General features: G+C 40.6%; 1 protein-coding gene across 3 annotated transcripts in view; it reads right to left on the bottom strand.

Moving 5' to 3' along the window:
* AMPH (amphiphysin) overlaps positions 1-22,022 on the bottom strand; it is a gene marked incomplete at its 3' end in the record, with an annotated part of 190,513 nt that overhangs the window by 45,713 nt on the left and 122,778 nt on the right. For all 3 annotated transcript variants that reach the window (XM_082846729.1, XM_082846730.1, XM_082846731.1), the window contains exons 7-11: positions 20,816-20,901; positions 14,334-14,409; positions 13,609-13,691; positions 10,743-10,881; positions 9,507-9,635 (exon numbers count right to left, since the gene is read on the bottom strand). In XM_082846729.1, coding sequence (XP_082702855.1) covers positions 9,507-9,635; positions 10,743-10,881; positions 13,609-13,691; positions 14,334-14,409; positions 20,816-20,901 — 513 coding nt within the window. The remainder of the gene's footprint in view (positions 1-9,506; positions 9,636-10,742; positions 10,882-13,608; positions 13,692-14,333; positions 14,410-20,815; positions 20,902-22,022) is intronic.

Genomic DNA, 22,022 nt, shown 5'->3' with positions numbered 1-22,022 from the left:
TCACTTCCTTATGCCTTGACTTGGGGGTGACCATGCCACATGCTTTGGGCAAGGGATGTCAGTGAACATAATGCAAGCAAAGGCTTGAAATGTGCTTGCCTCCTTGACTTGTTTTCTTTGGATTCCTGCCATTCACCATGAAAAGTACAAGCTTTGTGCAGCCACTGGCCAAAGAGGATGGGAGACACATGGAGCACACCTGGGCCCATCGTAACTAATTTCTCGACACTAGCATTAAAAAGAAATTCTTAAAAGTGGCCAGGCAAAAAAAGACATGTCACTTACAAGGAATGACATAAGAATAACAGCAGATTAACCACCAGAAATAATGCAAGCAAAAAGACAGAGAATCAATATCTTTGAAGTACCGAGAGGAAGAAACTGCCAACCTAGAATTCTGTGCCTCTTGAAACTATTTTTAAAACACAAAAATGAGATGGAGAGTTTTTTCAGACATACAAAAACAGAGAGAATTTATCACCATCAGATCTGCCCTAGAACTAATGTGAAAGAACAGTTTTCAGGCAGAAGAAATGCTATCACATGGAAAGATGGATCCACAAAAAGGAGTGAAAAGCATCAGAAATGGTAACTACATAGGTAAGAACATATGACTTTAGTTATTATTAAATCTCCTTAAAAGCTAATTGATTGCTTAAAAAATAATAAAGTAATGTGAAGTTACTTCACATTAAAAAGTAAACTCCATGACAAAATAGCACAAAAACCAGAAGGGAAGAAATGTAAGTATACTATTGTGAGGTTTTTACACTATACCTGAAATGGTATACTACTGTTTGGAGGTAGACTGTGATAAGTTATTTAAGCCCTAAAGCAACCACTAAAGTAACAAAATAATAAGTTAAAGCTAATAAACAAAAGAAATAAAGGAGAATAATAAAAATGATGGATTAATCCAAAAGAAAAATGAGGTGGAAGGGTTAAAACAGATGGGATAATAGAAAAAAAAAAATCAAGGTGCTAGATTTAGACTTCACCATATGATAATCACCTTGAATGAAAATGGTCTGTATAATATAATGAAAGGCAGAGATTGTCAGGTTGAATTTAAAAAGAGCAAGACTCAACTAGATACTGCCTACAAGAAACTAACTTTAAATATAGAGACACAAACAGTTAAAAGTAAAAGGATGGAAAAAGATCTAGGATGCCAACTTAACAAAAAGAAAGCTAGAATAGTTAAATTAACATCAAACAAAGTATATTTCATATCAAAAAGTATTATCAGGGATAAAGAAGGTAATTTCCCGATATAAAAAGGAGTTAATTCCCAAACATTTGTACATTCAATTATAGAGCTTCAAAATACAGGAAGCAAGAACCAAGAAAGCAGAAAAATGAAAGAGAAAAATGCATAATTTTGTAGAAGAAATTTCAATAGTTAATTTTTAATAGTAGAACAAGTAGAGAGAAAATAAACAAGGTTACAGAAGACACAGGTAACACTATGACCCAATATGACCTAATTCACACTTAGCATTCCACACAATAACAGAGTACATTTTCTTTCTGTGTACACATGAAACATGGAACATGGTAGACAATATTCCAGAGGCATAAAACAGGTCTCAATATACTTAAAAATATTCAAGTCATATAAAGTATGTTCTCTGAGTTCATTGGAATTAAGTTAGAAATCAGTAACATAATTATCTCTGGAAAATCCTCCAATATTTGGACAAAATTAACACTTTATTAATAACCTGATGAGTTGAAGAAATCATAGTGGAAATTAGAAAATACTTTGAACTGAACAAAAATAAAAACAGCACAACAAAATTTGTGAGATGCTACTAAAGCAGTACTTGGGGGAAAATTTATAGCACTAAACCCCTATTTAAGAAAAGAAGAAAGGTCTCAAATTAGTAAACCTCAGCCTCTACTCGGGTGAAAAAAATACACACAGCAAATAAAACCATAAATAAAAATGGGGAAAATTATACAGATCAAAGTGGAAATTAATGAAATAGAAGACAAGAAAGAGAGAGAAAATATGAATATCAACAAAGTCAAAAAGATAGTTTTAATCTTTGAGAAGACTAATAAAATTCTCTAGCCAGACTGATCAAGGGTAAAAAGAAGATAGAGAAAGTGCACAAATTATCGATATCAGAAATGACGGGGCTTCCCTGGTGGCATAGTGGTTAAGAATCCGCCTGCCAATGCACAGGACATGGGCTAGAGCCCTGGTCCAGGAAGATCCCACATGCCGTGGAGCAACTAAGCCTGTGCACCACAACTACTGAGCCTACACTCTAGAGCCTGCGAGCCACAATCACTGAAGCCTGTGCGCCTACAGCACAGGCTCCACAACAAGCGAAGCCACCGCAATGAGAAGCCCACGCACCGCAACGAAGAGTAGCCCCCGCTCACCACAACTAGAGAAAGCCCGCACGCAGCAATGAAGACCCAAGGCAGCCAAAAATAAATAAATAAATTTTTAAAAAAGAAAAAGAAATGAGAGTGGGGGCAGAGCCACAGACATTAGGAAGAATATTAAGGAAATATTATGAACCACTTTATTCCAATACATTTGACAACTTAAAAGAAACAGACAAATTTCTTAAGAAACACAAACTCCCAAGGCTTACTCAAAAAGAAATGACTTGAATTGCTCTATATCGATTAAAGGAATTACATTTGTAGTTTAAGACATTTGTCCATTAATAATAATAATAATAGTAATAACAACCCTTCAGGCCCAGATGGCTTCTCTGGTGAATTCAACCACATATTTATGGAAGAAAAAATACCAGTCCCATATAATCTTTCCTGGAAAATTGAAGATGAGGGAATACTTCCCAAGTCATTCTATGAGGCAAGCATTACCCTGGTACTAAAATCAGACAAAGATGTTATTTTAAAAAAACACCCTGCAGACTAATAAACCTCATGAATATAGACAGAAAAACTCTAGAAAAAGTTTTGGCAAATTGAATAAAAATATGTATACAAGTATAATGCATCATGACCAAATGGAATTTACCTGAGGAATGCATGATTGATTTACCATGTGAAAACCAATGAATATAATTCATCATTTTAACAAATTAAAAAAGAAAACTCATATGATCATCTTAATAGTGTAGAGAAAGTATTTGAAAAAATCCACCTCCAGTCCTGTCCAAAACTCTGAACAAGGTAGGTAAAAAAGTCAACTTCCTCAACCTGATAAAGGGTATCTACAAAAACCTACAGCTATCATCATGCTTAATAACAAAAGACTGGACGCTTTTCCCCTAAGATCAAGGCAAGGACAACTTCTTCACCACTTCTTTTCGACATTATACTAGCAGTACTAGACAGTGAAATAAGGCAGGAAAAAGAAATAAAGGGCATCCAATTTAGAAAGGAAGAAATAATACTATCTTTATTCTCATTAGATACAATCACCTATATAGAAAATCCAGTGAAATCTGCAAAAAAACTAAGGAACTAATATTGAGTTTAACAAGGCTGCAGGATACAGCATCAATATACAAAAATCAGTTATATTTACATATAACAGTATAAAAACCCAGAAACTGAAATTTTTAAAATATGATTTACAGTCACACTAAAAATACGAAATACTTAGGGGTAAACCACCCAACAAAAGATGTGAAATGCTTGTATACTGAATACTACAAAACAAAGCAAAGATAAGTTAAAGATCTTAATAAAGGGAGAGATATACTGTGTTTATGGGTCAGACAACTCAATATTATTAAGATGTTAATGCTCCCCAAATTGATCTACAGAATCAATGCAATTCCAATCACCTGTATTGGGTTGAATACTGTGCCCACCCAGTCCCCTGTAAAATTCACATCTATCAGAAACCTTTGAATGTGACCTTATTTGGCAATAGGTTCTTTGCAGATGTAATAAAAATAACATGAGATCGTACTGGATTAGGATGGGCCTTAATGCAATAGCTGGTGTCCTTATAAGAAAAGGGAATTCTGGATATAAAGACACAAAGACAATGCCATGTGAAGATACAGCGTACACAGACACACAGGGAAAATGCAGTGTGATGACAGAGGCAGAGAGTGGAATGATGGGTCTACACACCAATGAACACCAAGGATTGCCAGCAACCAACAGAAATTAGAGGTGCAAGAAAGAATCCTCCCCCAGAGCCTTTCAGAGGGAACACGGCCCTGCTGACACCTTGATCTTGGACCTCTAGCCGCAGAACTGTGAGAGAATAAACGCCTGTTACTTTAAGCCACACTATTTGTGGTGCTTTATTACGACAGCCCTAGAAATCTAATACAATGTCCCAAAAGTTTGTAGAAACTTACAAATTGATTCTAAAATTCATATGGAAACTCAAAGAACCTAGACTAGCGGAAACAATTCTGAAAAAGAATAACAAAGTTGAAGGACTAACCCTATCTAGTTTCAAGACAGTATAAAGGGACAGTCATCAAGATAGTGTGGTACTGGCATAAACCTAAGCAAAAAGATCAATGGAAAACCAGTCCAGAAATAGAACTATACACATATGGACAACTAATTTTCCACAAAGGTACAAAGGCAATTAAGGAGAATAATGCTAGACTTTTCAACTATTGTATATCCATATGTAAAGAAATAAATTTCAACCCATACTGACTGACTCTGGGCTTGAAAAGCACTATTTTTTCCTCTTTCCGATTTTCATCTTATTAATTCTTTCTGTCTTCAAAGAATGTTAACATGTTTACTTTGAAAAAAATATCAACTGAAAGTAGAAGCAGCTGGTCCAGAAATATGCTACATTGAAAAGAAAAGCCAGGGCGGTATTTAAAAGCAGGTTACAGACACCCAGGAAGCCAGTGACGTACATGTAAATAATCGCAGTCTGGCCCCATCAGGATTGAGGAGATGAAAAAGGGCCGTCTCGTGAACGTATTTTGCAAGTTGAAAAATCTATTTCAGTTTGACTGGCTAGGAAAAAGAGGTTGATTTCACGAACTTAAAATGTAAGATGCAGCTTTAGGCTGGACAACGGAGATCTAAGAGTAGCAAAGTAAATAGTGCTGATGTGATCCCGACGGTCACACGATTTAAAGGCTGTGCTGATGTCTTGCCTTCCCGCACATCAGGGGGACAGGAGGGCTTCGAGAAACAAGCTGGGCTGTTCAGAAGATAATCCCTTTGGATTCGTAAACAAGAAAGCTATATCAAAGAGAGAAAATATGTGACGTCATTGTCGGGAAAAGATTTAGACCAAATAGTTGGGGTATCTGCTATGAAAAAAAAATCCAAAAACAAGCCATCTTTTCTTCCTCACTGCTATTTGACAGGAAGACAGGCAAGAAGGGACCCTGCCTCTCAAGGGGTCCCCACGCTTTTGAGCACCTTTCTTGGAATTTTTTAGATCACCCTCTGGTTGTGGGAACCAGCTACCGCTAGCAATGCCATCCAAGCAGGACACCCCTGGACCAGGAGCTGCATGGGCCCGGCCCCCATCTTTCCACTTTGGAGCATTCTCCCACCCTAACTCCACAGGGAGGGTCCATCTCATACCCCAGGAGTCTGGGGCTCATACATCACCAGGTTGCCCTGGAACTTGGTGGCCAGGCCTGCTGCGAAGAGGCTGGCTGACAAGCAGACCTGTCCCACTGGCCGGCATTTCACTTACGGGGTCCCGTGAGACTGGCCACCAGGATGCTGCTGGCACGTTCACATCAAGTGACTCAGAATGCTTATATGGAGAGCCCCTGTGCCAAAAAAAGTATGTGCCCAGGACCACAATCCCTAAGGAAAGGCCTGGTGGGAGGGGACGGTGAATATCTGAATTAAAGTTAGGTAACCAAGTCAGCATAGAAAACACTCCAGGACATTTTCTGAAGAAAAAAGGAGACAACCTTGCATGTACACATATATCTATGTGTATTTATACACATGATTTTTTTTTTGGTCTTGATCTCTGGTAAAAATCTTATTTATTTCCCATATATTTGGTTTCCAGGGATGTAATACTTTTTAAAAATGTTTACCAAAAATCCATTTCCTAAGAATAGAGTATTTTGAGGGGAATGGGAGACTATTTGAGAAGCTCTTATTTAAAGAGAGTACACAGAGATTTTGTTGCAGAAGTCCTCAGAGCCCCGTACATGCTGAAAGGGACTATGAAAAATGCAAAAGGAGATGCAGCCCCCACCCTTCTATGATCAAAGATGCGCTTTTCACAGCATCTCACGGGACTAGATGGAAAATGCTGTTTTGAAAGAATAATGCGGTGCGTGCACGCACACACGCTCACACACGCGCGCACACACACACACACACACACACAGGATTTCTTCCTATTTAAGTTCCTGGGAGTTAAAAACATGGAGGGATGGATTTGTCCTTTATCGGGTCCATATTTGTAAACACAGAACCAGAGAAGCAAAGTCAGCCCTGTGGTCTTGATAAGCAGGCATCTCCCTATAAGCAGATAAGGATATTTCCAGAGAAGATTCTGGGAAATATCTATTTCCCAAATACACATGCTACATTTAAGGTCTGGGCCATTAGAGGGCTCTGTAGACCTGATGGATTTCTGTTTCCAATCCCAGGATGTTCTCAAGGGAGAATTATCGCTGTGACGAAGCCTGGTGTATGAAACATACAAATCCATCAGAGATGAGGAATATTGCATTCATCACATCTTGAGCTTCCAGGTGGGATTAATACAAATGTTTTTCTTCCCCATTATGCAAATGATAAAAATAGCAAACTGGGGGCATAAATCTATTTGTTAAATGTAAAATGACCCATTAAACATTTTGAAAACAGTAAAATAAAATTTATATATAAATATATATATATGAATCACTTTGCTGTACACCAGAAGCTAACACAACATTGTAAATCAACTATACTTCAATAAAGAAAAAATAAGTGAAATTAAATAAAGCTGGATTATACCACTCAATGAGGGAGAAAGCAGACTGAACTATAAATCCTTGATCCACCCCTGCTCTTATTGCGACATGAGACTCACAGCCATTGAATCGATGGAAATGCTTCGAGTTATATACTGGGGTCCACCTGCTAGAACCATGTTGCCACTTACATCCAGAAGAAAATGACAGAAAATCCTTTCTGCCTCCTTCCCAGAGTAAAAGAAAAAAATCTATATGAAGTTGAATCCCCCCAAATGAGCCCCCGTAATGTCTCTGGGGGTTACTTCTTTCAGAGTCACCTGGCACACTGATGGACGTGACCCAGCCGGTAAGCTATAAGTGGTAGACAGACAGAGCTTGATGATTTCAGAGCAGATACAGGCCAGGAAACCATGGCATTGAGTGTGCTGAGTCCAGACAAATGATATTTACACACACATCGGAATTGGAAGAGAAATTGTATTTCTTTAGGTTTCAGACACTGTAATAGATATAAAGCAAACATAAAAACGTGTTGCAAAGTTCTAAAAAAAAGAAATGATAAAAGGCGCAAACGTGTATTAATATATATTGCAAAATGGGAGATGCTTTTCCTTCCCTTTCCAACAGCCTTGGAGTCATGCATACAGACTATCGATGCTGGGGCAAGGGGGCTCCATCAGCTATCTGTGTCACTGCAGTAGCCACGCTGCTACAGCCACAGCTGGAGACGTTTCTGTTTTGAAAGGTGCTTCCTCTCCCTCTCCTCTCCCTAACTTTTGGCTTTGCCCATCACTCTCAGTCAACAACACCAGCACACGTTAACACTCTTAGGAGGACTTAGGCACCTCTTCTGGCATCTGTAATTTTTAGAAGTGCTTTGATTCTTTTTTTTCCCCCGCTGTAAAGGACCCTTATATGAGCCAGCAAACTGCAAATAAAAAAACATTTTTGAAGAAAGAACTCTTTTAAACCCCATCTTTATTTCAGAACCAGTCTATGTGTCACGTTTTCTCTACTTCAGTGGCCTCAGCTGCTACATGTCCTCAGCTAAATACACACGGCTTCTAGGTGGCCACATTCTCTATTGATGATGGAATTGAGAGGATGCTCTCGCGGGGTCCAGGTGAAAGCAACTTGAGTAAGGGTATTATCACCCTAAAACACTGTTGCTTTTAAAGTGATGTAGCTAAAAACAGAATGAGCTGTTAGAAATACAAAGGGACAGCACAACTTGGAAGTGAAAACTGCTCCAGTTTGGTGCCAGGGCCATGGCGGACGCTGGGTAAGATCATTAGGCTCTAAGACCGCTATCCCTGGTGGCATCTGTGTATCCACAGATATCATTGGTCCACGCACTGATAAAAGTGCAATTCCCCCTCCTCAAAGGAGCTACTAAATCACATTTCAAGTTCTAATTAGCTTACCAAATTCAGTACCTCATACAAACAACAGGAGAAGGAAAACAGCAGCTAAAAGCATCGTGCTGATCCATAAATGCCCTCGAAAGAGATGAGAAATTATGATGTGCCACTGCACTGCTTCTGAGTTTTCATTTTCTGAGCTCCCTGTTTTTAGCACATTATTTCCATTATTATCGACAGGATGCAATTGTAATTGGGATACAATATGTAGTGTTGTTATGGATGTACTCAGTAATTACAATGCTGTGTTTGCACCCCTTGCAAAATGTTAAAATTATTTCTGACCCTGAGAACACCAGGAGGAAATGGTATTGGCATGACTTCTCTGGGGACATTCACTCTCAACAAAGAGATGGCTTTGAGGGCATTAGGAGCAACTAAGTCCTTGAGGCAATGGGACAACCAAACTGGGACAGGTGTAGGTATAACATTGAGAGTAGCTGTAGGTGGAACACACACACAATCAGGTATCTTGAAAAGCAGGGGGAACGCTGGTGCCAAGTCATGGAAATGAATACATTTACTCCTGCTAAAGGTCAAAAGACTTAATATTCACCTCTTTGAATTTCATTTTCCTATTCTCTGCTAGGGAGCAATATGGAAGAAATGATAAAAGGCACAAACGTGTATTAATATATATTGATATCACCAAGGTGCTGGTGATGTAACAGAAAAAGTGGAAGTAACCTGTGACCACCATCGGCGGTTGGTTACATCCATCTGATAGAATATCCCGGTCAAACTTTTTTTTGGAAAAGACAATATTATGACATGAAAAAATGCTCAGTAAGATGACGCAGAAAATTCAGGAATACCTAACAATACAATCCGAATTCTGTGCTGCAAAACTGATAAAACAAAAAAACTAAAAGAAAAAATAACTAAAAGAAAGTAAACCAAAATGCATCCGCAGTTATGGTAGTGTTATGATTTAAGGGATTATTAACATTCTTCACTTTACATTTAGTATTTTTCCCAACTTTCTATAGGAAGGATGTACAACTCTTAACAGTGGGAAAAATGAGTCTTTTCAAATACCGCACATCTCCCATTTGGGAACCCTTTAGACACACCAAGTATTGATAAAGCAAACCCGAATGACAACTGAAATTACATTGTTGGCTTGAACATCTGCCACCTTCTTTAGAGATGAGCTCTGAGAGGCCCTCTGCTGTGGTGCTTTAGTGAACATCCCAGCTCTGTATCAGGCACTCACCTGAGAAGGCGTTGTCACACTGATTTCCGGAACAAAGTTGTCCTCGAAGAAACTGATGATGTTCTCCTGCTGCAGCTCCTTTGTTGGGGTGACTTTAGGGAGAGGTGGGACAGGAGGCCCTTTCCTTGTCTAAGAAGCATCACACAAACCAACAGGGGTTAATTCAGGCAGAGATGGCACGGGAGACACGCAGAAATGTCACGTAAACAGAGCTAGGGGAACAGATTGGTTGCTGATTGAAATGTAGGTCTGCTTAGAGAAATAAGCCCACCTGATTCGGGCAAAGAACGCCTTCTTGGGTGGCCCTCAGAGCTCTGACAACCAGTGGCCCAATGAGAAAAATTCAGGCTATGAGGCTCCATCCATCTCAACCCAAGTGCTATACACGGAGCTGCGGTGCCACGTGTACCTGTGCCTCTCAAGTTAAACTAAGGCAGTACCTTCTCTGAAGTCAACTGAAAATGTTTTCTCACTTCAACAGTGCATTAGCATTCTAGAACTAACATCCAGCAAACTTTTCACTGGAGTTAGTGAGACCACCATAAGCAGCATACGTCTCACTCGGCACTCCAGTATTTTGGAAAATAAGCGTTTTAGAGATCTATCCATGATTCGTATCTTCGTACAACGTTCCTTAGTTTCAACCATACACAAGAAAGCTTGAACTGGATTGGAGACTTCGAGTTTCCCCATAGGAATTTCATTTTTGCCAAAAGCAGGGAAGATAAGGGTGGCCACTTTTCCCTGTATTTATCTTTGCTTGGCCCTTTCTGCTTCTTTCAAACACTTGTTCCATCATTTTTGTCGAGCGCACGCGCAATATACCGCGGATGATGCAAAAAACGTGAAATGACATACACGTCGTGGCCTTTCTTGCTCCAGATGTTACCTAAAGCACTAACAGGAGGGAGGCTTCCTGGAAAAGGTAGGATTCAACAGAACCTTAAAGGACAGGACTCTGAGAAAAGGAGAGCATGCGAGCCTGAGGAAGCTGAGATTGTGGAAAGATGTGTCAACACACTCAAGCAGAGGGTATGTGAGGAAACATAAAAATCCAAGTAAGAGAAGGAAGCTGATTCCTTGGTGACGGTCACAATGCCCAAGGCTCCCACCTCAAAACCTGCCTGACTGGAAACTCTTGTCAATGTCCCCGCCCCATAGAATTACCCCAGGTGTGGTCAACTGAGCACCAGTTTTCCCAGTCCCCCTAATATTATACCCGTGATCTCTTCCTACCTGCGAGGGTGACCGAGGCCGGGCTGGTGCAGGAGACGCAGGTGCCAGCGTGTGATTTGGACTAGCTGTCGGGCTCGGGATGGGTGAAGGCTCCTCGGGTGGCGATGGCGTCTTTGCAATACGGAGAGGACCCGAGTCGCTGGATGAACACAGAGAGTAAGCAGGGCTCCTTCTAAGGAACAGTACTTATTTCTCAGGGGCCCTCCTTCCCACAGAAAAACTGAGGCACTCCAGGTACTGCTGGTTATCTACTCCCTCTTCCTGTTAATTCTGCTTATTAGCGACGGTGATGCGGTAACTGGTACTACGTATTGTCCACTGTGCGCCAGATCCCGTTCATATATTATCTCTAATCATCACAAGACGCACGCACGACTGTCCCCACTTTACAGGTCAGTAAAGTAGGGCACGGAGAGGATAAAGATCCCTGAAGTCACTGGGCAATTTAGTGGATCTGAATTCTGGCCTTGGTAATGCGAACCCCTGTTCTTTCCACTGGGCCAGACAGACTCTGCAAGGATCTTCCAAACATAAGCTGAATTAATTGAACTAATTTTACTTTTGATTTTTAAGAGAATCTTGCTATGGCATAATCTATAGCAAAACCTACCCCCCAAATGATTCATGGGGTATTAAAAAAAGGATAGCGCTCATTAAGATTTTGTAGGAGTGCTTTCTGATGACATTTAGAAATTAATTCATTATTTCTCTTTCTACACCTTATGGCACAGTGACTCAGCTCAGACAGCCTGAAACTGCAAACATATTATGTGATAGATGAGAGTCTGTACTGTTTCCTGAGAGCCCACTACATTCCTGGCACTAGGCCAGATGCCTGTCGTCAGCCCAAATGCAACGGCTAAGACACGACTCGGGATACATCCTACTCTCTAAGAATTTCTAAACGCTACAGATTGAGGGAACAAGGTCTGCACCCCCAAATAAATGAGCACGTACACAGCAGCAGGGTCTACGTATTCAAGGGGCTGAGGGAATGGGTCCCGTGGACAAGACGTGGACACATGCATGATTGGGGCCGTGCCAGCAATCATGGCCTCTGCTGGGAAGCACAGCCCCCAAATCTATGCCAAATGGAGACCCCGCTGAGCTCACTCACCACCTTGTTCTGCGGAGGAACATGGAAAAAAATGAAGAACGTTTGTCAAGTGGTCGTGGCCCCGCTTTTTCTTCATTGTATCTGATTCAGCAACATTGCAACTTCCAGATGCCTTTGTCCCTTTCCTCTCTGTGTAAGGGAACAACCTTTTCCCATGCACTGCATCTCTAAATCACCCAAATGTCACTGTGATACTCTTATTACAATTCTTTCTTGGTTTCTAACCTCATATTGAAATAATTGTATTGGAAACAGCAGCTCTATCCCTTTCCTGTATTCTTTTAGGCAACATTCTTTCTCTTAGACAAAGAAAATATACTTAATGCTCACTTAGAATAGCAGCCAGAGTAGGGACTACAAGTACAGCTAAACCAAGGGGCATCAACTAAGAAAATTACCTATTTCTGGGGAGTTCCAAACACTGATATACGGAGGTGGATATATGGAAGTGGTGGTGCCTGTGTTAAGAGTATGTGCGTTTTTATAAATGCGTGTGTATCATATATACATTGACTGATGTTAAGATCATAAGTACAGAATGTCAGGACTGCATATTACCTTAGAAGCTGTTTAGTTCAATAGCACATTTTTATTTCTGTTGATTAAAAAAGAGCTCTTAAACCAGAGAGGTTATTGAACCTACTCAAGGAAGGCACAGCAAATTAACTGCAGAGTCAGAAACTTGAAAGCCGAGTCTTCTGACTTCCAACCCAAGCCTCACTAGCCTACACTACTTGAGTACATAAAGTCTGAGAAGGATGGATAAAAGGGATTCCCAAATCACAGGAGAAAGCTGCTGTGAATCCAAACCCTGGCAGTGTGGACCATTTACTTACGGATCACTGAGCCTTTGGTATAACTGACTGGTGTACTCAAAATAAAACCAAACCAACGTTCAACAAAACAACGCAGTGCTTGCAAGGTCAAGTTTGGAGGTAAGATGAGGTCTCACCTACTTCCTTTCTCCTTTCCCAAAATGGATTCATTAAAGGTGTAAGCACCAATAATAAGTATCAGGACTAACTGTTGTGAGTTTGGGGAATTCCCTTACTCTCCAAATAAAGTAACAAGTGCACAACTAGAAATTATATGTAAGGGACGTCCCTGGTGGCACAGTGGTTAAGAATCCGCCTGTCAATGCAGGGGACACGGGTTCAAGCCCTGCTCCGGGAAGATCCCACATGGCTGCAGAGCAACTAAGCCCGTGCGCCACAACAACTGACCCTGAGCTCTAGAGCCCGGGAGCCACAACTACTGAGCCCACGTGCCACAACTACTGAAGCCCGCGCGCCTAGAGCCCGTGCTCCACAACAAGAGAAGCCACCGCAATGAGAAGCCCCCGCACTGCAACGAAGAGTAGCCCCCCGCTCGCCGCAACTAGAGAAAAGCCGGTGCACAGCAACGAAGACCCAACGCAGCCAAAAATAAATAAATAAAAATAAATAAGTTTATTTTAAAAAAAGAAATTATACGTAAAAAGCTGGCACCACTGCTGGAAAGCAGAGAGAGGTAGATATCAACGCTATTGTGACAATGCCAAAAGTCCATGGAGATTCATCTGAAGGCTAAAAGTCAACGTAAAAGCACAGAACTAAGGCTGGCGTCAGCCTCCAGATGGAAGGGCTCCTTGGTTTTAGATCGTTGGAGGATGAGTAAAAGACCATAGGCTGATACAGACTGCAGAATTTGCAACAATTCTTGCTTTCAAGGTGTACAGACATGAACTTGGCTCTGATGAACATGGCCTACCTGGGAGCTCCTTGAATGGTGAAGGCCTTGTCAGCGTGCTGGTCACCCAATTTCGTCATCACTTCATATAGTTTGTGGCAAAGCTAAGGGGACAGAGGCCACTGCTGTAAGTCATTCTAGTGCAAATTCAGGCTACTGACCCCAGAAAGGAACTGTTTATTGAAAAACTAAGAATCTTATGATAGTATGGATGGTCCCAGGATAAGTTAACCTCTGAACAGGGTTCAACTTAAAATTCACATCAAAACTGTCAGGCCACAAACACAAATAAACAAATATATATGCAAACCAGAGCAGGAAAACTTATTGTTTACATTGATTCCATTAGAGATAAAGTCATACAACCTCCCTGCTGAACTAAGAAAATATTAGTCGATGACAGAGCTGCTGACTATGTGAATATCTGGAAACCAATTTCTCCTGAGCCTAAAGACTTGGAAATCCAACTTTAAAAACTGACTGAAAGAAAAAAAAAAAAGACTGTAAGACTGTAACAAGCAGGCAGGGATTCATGAAAGCACAAAGTAAAATCTTTCCCAGCTATACAGAACCGTGTGGTCACTACAAAAAAAATGTAGAAATATTATTGAGGGTCATGACACACTATTAAAAGAAACATGAAAGAGAGTGAATTCTTTGTATAACGCTGTGCCATTTCATTTGCTTCCAGAACAAACATTCATTTACTTTATATTCCATAAGGAAAAACAATCTTCATTACTCACCACCGCAATTTCCTTATGAAACTTGGCCTCTAGGCTAGAGACAGTTTTGAAAGTATTGACATAAAATCCAACTCGTCTACCATGTAGAGATACAAAGAGGAAAGAAGAGATGGGAAAGACCGGTCAGCAAAACCGTATTTTCAATGGCAATGACATATATTAAACACAGATTTTCTTTACGAAATTTTGAATAACGTTGGATTAAATAAAAATGCCTAACCCAGAGTAGGCCCAACCTTTCCTGATTTGTTAATGGAAAAAAATAGCTTCTTTTGGTATACAGCACAACCTTTCCTAGAGTGTTGGTAATAACCCCAACAAATGGTTCTCACACTTCAATGTGCACCAGGGTCACTTGGAGGTTTGTTTCTGATTCAGCAGGTCTGAGGTGGGGACTAAGAATTTGAATTTCTAACAAGCTCTAGGTAATACTGATGCTGCTGGCTCAGAGATAACACTTTTGGAACCACTGCCCTAAGCATCTGTAGTTTAGATTTGTATCTTGTAAAAGTTTTCAGATAGAGAAGTTTATTAATTTTTACAAAATATAAATGGTCTAGTTTTGGTATCATATATTTGGATTCTGAAATTTGTTTGATATAGAGAAATAAAAAAACCTAAAAATTAATTACAATTTTTCAGCTGAAGTGAGAGTGTACTTTCATTGAACAAATTAAAAACACAAGCTATTCATTTGCAATACCTCAAACACATTTGTGAAGTAAAGTCATGGTGGGGGGCTTCTGTGAAATGAGCAAGGTCCCCTCAGTCTTCATGTTTAGGTCCCTAATAGTAAGCACACCAGTCAGCCCAGTGGATTCAGCCCAGTATCCCCAGTATAAGCTCCCTCTGCTCTAAATGAGGGCTCTTTGGACTCTATATTTAATTCAGTCCTTCTGACTCCATCTGAGTAAATCACTACTTTGATTTAATTCATGTTCTTTTTTCAGTGACATTCTCAAAAATCATCCCAGAATCCTGATTGGTTAATTAGATTCCAAATGCCAATCAAGAGCAAGAAAGGACCAGAAATACTAAATAGGTCTAATATATGGAGTAAACATATTCAGGGAGCTTATAATAAGAATACTTATTGGGGAATAAGAATGTGCCCATACACAGTAGGCACCCCTCTTATTTAAACAAAGAGTTGAAAGGGTAGAGAAAAGGGGGCTTCTAGTGGCTTAGCTGTGCCTTGTGGTGAGTCAAATTCCAAACAGTAGAGGTGGATGAATGTTGATTCATCATTAAAGCCAATAAAAGGAAGAGTCATCTAAGCACTTTCTTATATTCCCTCACTTAACCCTCATAACAACCCCCTAGGCAGTGATTCTCATTTTATATCCAAAAAAACTGAGGCACAAGAGTTTTACTGTCCCAGGCCATGCAGTTAACAAGTAGAGAACCAGTATTTGGTTGCAAAAGGAGGAAAACTCAATAGAAAAGCATGGCATGTTTGTCAAGAAATTCTGCTGAAGCGTGAATGTTGTTATTTCCATGCGTGCTCATGAATTACGTGGATTGGAATTTTAATAAAATAAAAGCTAGAAGTTCAATTTAGACGTTCGGAAATGAAGCAGTAGTTGAGTGCTAAAATCCATTCTACCAATAAGACTTACTTCTCCTATGGCTTAACCTGTACCTTAGATTCCTACCATGTTTCACTTAATCTATTTTTTTCTTTATAAGATTAGTTTATTTGGGTTTTCTTCCTCCTTTTTTCCAGCTTCATTAAGGTCTAATCGACAAATAAAATTGTACGATATTTAAAGCGACATGATGGTGACTTGATATATACGCTGTGAAAGGATTCCCCCAACTGGTTAATGAACACACCCAGCACCTCCCATATTTATCTTTTTCTTGTAGAACATTTAAGTTCTATTAGCAAATTTCAACTATGTAACACAGTGTTATCAACTACAGTCACCATATTTTACATTAGGTCCTCAGTCCTTATTCATTAGAGCTGAAAGTTTGTACCTTTTACCAAACTCTCCCTACTTCCCCCACCACAGCACCTGGCAAGCACTTTTCTACACTGTTGCTATGAGTTTGCCTTTCTTAAAAAAAGATACCACGTATAAGCGATACCATGCAGTATAACCTCACACCTATCAGCATGGGTATCATCAGAATGACAAGAGAAAACAAATGTTGGCAAGGATGTGAAGAAAACGGAGCCCTTGTGCACTGTTGGTGGGAATGTAAATTGGTGCAGCTGCTATGGGAAACAGTATGGAGATTCCTCAAAAAGTTAAAAATAGAACTATCATACGATCCAGCAATTCCACTTCTGGATATATATACATGAGGGAATGGAGACAGAATCTCAAAGAGGTCTCACACTTCCATGTTCATTGCAGCGTTATTCACAATAGCCAAGATATAGAAACAATCCGAGTGTCCATCAACTGATGAGTGGTTAAAGAAGATGTGATATATAGATACAATGAAATATTATTCAGCCATGAGAAGGAAGGAAATCCTGCCATTTGTGACAAGACGTATAGACCTTGAGGGTATTATGCTAAGTGAAATAAGCCAGACAGAGAAAGACACATGAATGTTTCACTCAATCTTAATATTCTTTATCTACAGTGATCATGTGGTCCTGAATTCACCTTTTTCTTTTAATTGATTTAAAGTACAGTTGACCCTTGAACAACACAGGTTTGAACTGTGCAGATCCACTTACACATGGATGTTTTTCAATAAAGATAGTACCTGTATTTTCATTTGACAAATCTTTAAATTAACTAACTATAGGGAAAAGCTTGTGTTCAATAAGAGATCATAATATGTGGAGTCAAAAGAACTAGGGTTTGAGTTCTGATTCTAGCTGAACTGTTTCAGTCTCTTGACCTTGGACAAGTCATTTATCAATTCTTTTGTTTTTGAGGCAGAGCTAGCAGTACTCGGATTTTAGACCGTACGGGGGTCAGCAACCCTGCGTTTTTCAAGAGTCAACTGTAATATACATAATCATGTATATGTCTGTATACACACACACACACATTAATATAGAAAATCCTGGCACAGTGTGTTTGGGAAATAGTACGCAGAGGGTCAGATCAGAAGCCTGGGACGTGACAGCCTGGGGAGACAGAGGACCTTCTAGACCAAGAAGCACGCATTTATTTGCAGGCAACAGTTACTTACAACCCATGGCCCTGTTGGACCTGGGGGAAGGAGAGGACTTGGACCTGTATTTGAGGAAGCTAACTAAGGCAGAGGCTGGATGGGAGAGGAGAGACTGCACGTGTCCTGACAACATCGTGCAGAGGGACCCAGCTCTTGCATGGTTTGCAAAGGAGTCTTCCTGGGGCACTTGAACTGGCAGCCTAGGACCCCAATCATGCAGACAGTAGTTCCTCATTCAATTACTAGACAAAGAGACTATCTAACTCTGGCTGCACACCTGGTGGTGGGCACACCTGGTGGTGGGCTAAGGTGGCTCTAGACACTAACAGTCCAGTTGGAGAAGCACGTGAGGGCTGACTGATGAACATATGCTCCATTCACACTGGTGAGAGAAAGAAGCGGATTTCAGAACAGCATGCGAGTGTTAAAGGTACCACAAAAGGCCATACGTGGTTAAATAGCAAAAATTAGCAGATACGCCAGAAACAGCTGAAGGAACCAAGAGGAGAGGAGAGTGATGAGCCCTGTGCCAGCTGCAAACATCTGCTTGAGACGACAAAGAGGCTGCCCTGAAGAAGGGTCAGATTTAAATAGAGATGGGGGAGTGGGATGAAGTTGAAGTTGATGGTGGGTATCGTTTTCTTTGCATCGATTTTTCACTATAATAAACAAAACCCTAATGAAGACCTATGACTTGGACTCTGGGTCCAGCTTTACTAGTTCCTTTGAATAAGCTCCTTGACTGTAAATGCTGGGTGAAAGGCACAGAGAACAGAAGCTTCGATGGGCACTGCTGACCTGCTCCCCCTTCTGTTCCCTCAACTTTGAATGTGACTTCACACAAAACCTTTGTAAATATGATGAGAAAGAGTTAGCATCTCACCAACGATTTAATTATGTATGTTCCTTTAATGAAAGGTGAGTTAACATTTTTTTGTTCATTTATTTATCGCCCATTTGAATTTCTCCTTTTGTGAGTCATCTATTCCTAGTTTGCTTATTTCTTGGTGTTGTTTTATTGTTATTTATTTATAAGGGATTTTCTATTAAACATATTGAACTTTGAATACATTGAGCAAAAACAAGAATCCCCTTTCTTCTATCTTTAAATTCTGTTTCCTGATACACAGCATATCTTTTTTAGAGCAATGATTATTTAGAGAGATAACTGGCACTAGAGAGAAATACCTTATTTAGAATGACTAAACAAACATCCACAATTTTCTAATACGTTTATTGTTTCCTTTTAGAACTGAGAAGTTAAATCAACTGGATGTATTCAATTGAGAAAAAAGTTCAATATTTTTAATGCAACTTATCATATAGTGATTCTCTCCAATTTATGAAATCAGAGATTCTTTCAAAGTAGGGACTGCCTTGGTCTAGTTCGTGAGTATAGGCCCAGCACCTAATATAGCAGAACAGGACAGAACAGGCATGCAGTAAATAGTCCATAAATAGGGCTTCCCTGGTGGCGCAGTGGTTGAGAGTCTGCCTACCGATGCAGGGGACACGGGTTCGTGCCCCAGTCTGGGAAGATCCCACATGCCGCGGAGTGGCTGGGCCCGTGAGCCATGGTCACTGAGCCTGCGCGTCCGGAGCCTATGCTCCGCAACGGGAGAGGCCACAGCAGTGAGAGGCCCGGGAACACACACACACACAAAAAAAGTCCATGAATAAATGAATGAATGAATAAGCAAATGAACAAACCAATGAATGAACAAATGTGGCACTCATTCCACTGGAAGGCCACATTCTGACTATAACCTTGGCTTCTAAAAAACTAGCATCACCAGCAGTAAGATATACACCCACAAAGAGTACCAGGCTCTGAATTCTGATATCATCTGCTTGGGAGGTTTCATTTCACAAGTTCTTCATAAACAAGAGACTCTGAGACATTAGCATTTCCCCAAAGGACTTGTCTGAGGCCTTCTCAGGTCCCTCCTGGTCAGCTGTCAAGGCCAACTTAATTTCTTTATTAAGATGTTTCTTTGTTCTCGGAAATGGTGGAAAGGATTAAAAGCTCAGCTTACCTCAGTCCCAGCTTGCCAGCCAGGACGCTCGCACCTCAGCACTGCCCTGAGGGAAGCCTGTCCCCCCGGGAGCTGGTCACTGTTTCCCCCAGAGCCCCCTACAATGGAAGAATAATACTCTGCCTATAAGTCTGTTTCTGTGTCATAGATAGGTTCATTTGTGCCATATTTTAGATTCCACATATAAGTGACATCATATGGTATTTGTCTTTCTCTTTCTGTCTTAACCCCACTTATGATCATGTCTAGCTGCATCCATGTTGCCGCAAACAGCATTATTTTGTTCTTTTTTATGGCTGAGTAATATTCCATTGTATATACGTACCATATCTTCTTTATCCATTCATCTGTCAATGGACATTTAGGTTGCTTCCATGTTTTGGCTATTGTGAATAGTGCTGTTATGAATAGAGGGGCACATATATCTTTTTCAATTAGAGTTTTCATCTTTTTTGGATATATGCCCAGGAGTAGGATTGCTGGATCATATGGTAATTCTATTTTTAGTTTTCTGAGGAACCTCCATACTGTTTTCCATAGTGGCCACGCCAATTTACAGTCTCACCAACAGTGTACGAGGGTTCCCTTTTCTCCATATCCTCGCCAAGATTTAGGATTTGACTTAAAGCAGTGTTGCAATGACAAGCACAATTCTGTTTATTCAGGGTGGTAGCATGGGGGTGCTGATGGGAATTGAGAGATATAAGGCCCCACTTCACCCAACAGCTTCTTGTTCAACCACTGAGTGGGGAAAACTGCACTTAATGGCATGAGAAACGCAGAATACCTATTAATGAGAAGAATAGTTAACATCTAAAATAGGAATGAAGTTCGGGTTAACAGGTAAGGGCTGAAAGTAGAGGCTTCGTATCAAAGACCGAAGGCTAGATGAGCTATTGGAATAAAGGAAGTTCTTCCAAAAGCTAAGAGTACCCTTGTAAATTTCAAGGTTAAGGACAGTTCTCCTAATGCTTCTTAGCTGAGATTTGGGTCTCCACCCGAGAAATATACCAAGGTCTAAAACTGTGCCATCCACTGGAGCAGCTGCTAGCTACATCAGGTTATTTAAATTTAAAAGAGTTAAAGAGAAATCATTTTAATTTAAAATTCAGTTCCCCGGTCACATTAGCCATATTCCAAGTGCTCAACAGCTAGCCATGTGTGGCAAGTAGCTACCATATTGGAAATTACAGATTACTGAACACTTCTATTGCACAGTGCGGAAGCATCACACGGAATAAGACAAGATAAGGAATATTCTCTGTTCGTGAACTTCTATAACCTGTACAGAAACATCTTTACCTTGACCATAATGATGGTAACTCTTCTTGTAAGTCAACGTTAAACTCTTCAAACACTTTCTGTGCTTTCTGAAATTCCTCTTCTGCCTAGAAGTGACACATAACATGTTTACACTAAGAAATATCACATAGACACAGCCATTTCTAGACACAACATCGCTTAATATAAAATAGGAATAGCTTTATGGCATCCCGGAAACATTTTGGGAAGCAGAGAATCTGGTAAAAATCCACAAGATTTTTTTCAATAAAAGTGAAATACTGGGGACTTCCCTGGTGGCGCAGTGGTAAAGAATCCACCTGCCAATGCAGAGGACACGGGTTTGATTCCTGGCCCGGGAAGATCCCACATGCTGCGGAGCAACTAAGCCCATGCACCACAACTGCTGAGCCTGCGCTGTAGAGCCCGCGAGCCACAACTACTGAGCCTGTGCTCTAGAGCCCACGAGCCACAACTACTGAGCCCACGTGCCACAGCTACTGAAGCCTGAGTACCCAAGTCCGTGCTCTGCAACAAGAGAAGCCACCACAATGAGAAGCTCACGCACTGCAACAAAGAGTAGCCCCTGCTCGCCGCAACTAGAGAAAGCCCGCGTGCAGCAACGAAGACCCAATGCAGCCAAAAATAAATAAATTAATTAATTTTAAAAAAAGTGAAATACTGAATCTTATTTCAAAAGGAAAACGTGATTCATTACAATGGTTGCTCTTGCATCTCTTACAGAGTCATTCACGCTACAAAAATGCATTAACAGCCTGTCACATACACTGCTCTGCTTGGGATGCTGGACACGGATGCTTCTCCAAGAAATTCCCTGTCTAGTGGGAAGTCTAAGTAATTACACTACAAGAAAGGGCTTATAAGCTGTTACGGAGCATGCTATTAAGGAAGATGGTGCAAGGAATAGACAAGGTTCCATAGGGCAGGTGATGTTTTAACTTGATATCACATCTTGAAGCATGAGCAAATGTTTGCTAACAAAGGGGATAGAGAATGGACTGCAATACATAAAAGGTGGAGCTGCTGGACTGGGGATGCTAGCTCACTAACCATGCGGACTTATCAGACTGCTCCACCTTTGTGCACCTCAAATCCGTAAAATGCACATAGCAATGCCCACCTCACAGGTGTTGTGAGTATTGAAGAAAGAGGATGTAAATGAAGTGTTGAACATGGTGCCTGGCACCTCAGGGGCCTCGCGTGAAGG

Source organism: Leucopleurus acutus, assembly GCF_964270905.1.
Source record: "Leucopleurus acutus genome assembly, chromosome: 9".
NCBI lineage: Eukaryota > Metazoa > Chordata > Mammalia > Artiodactyla > Delphinidae > Leucopleurus > Leucopleurus acutus.
Note: the sequence above shows the minus strand (reverse complement) of the source record. Positions and strands in the feature narration are given on the sequence as shown.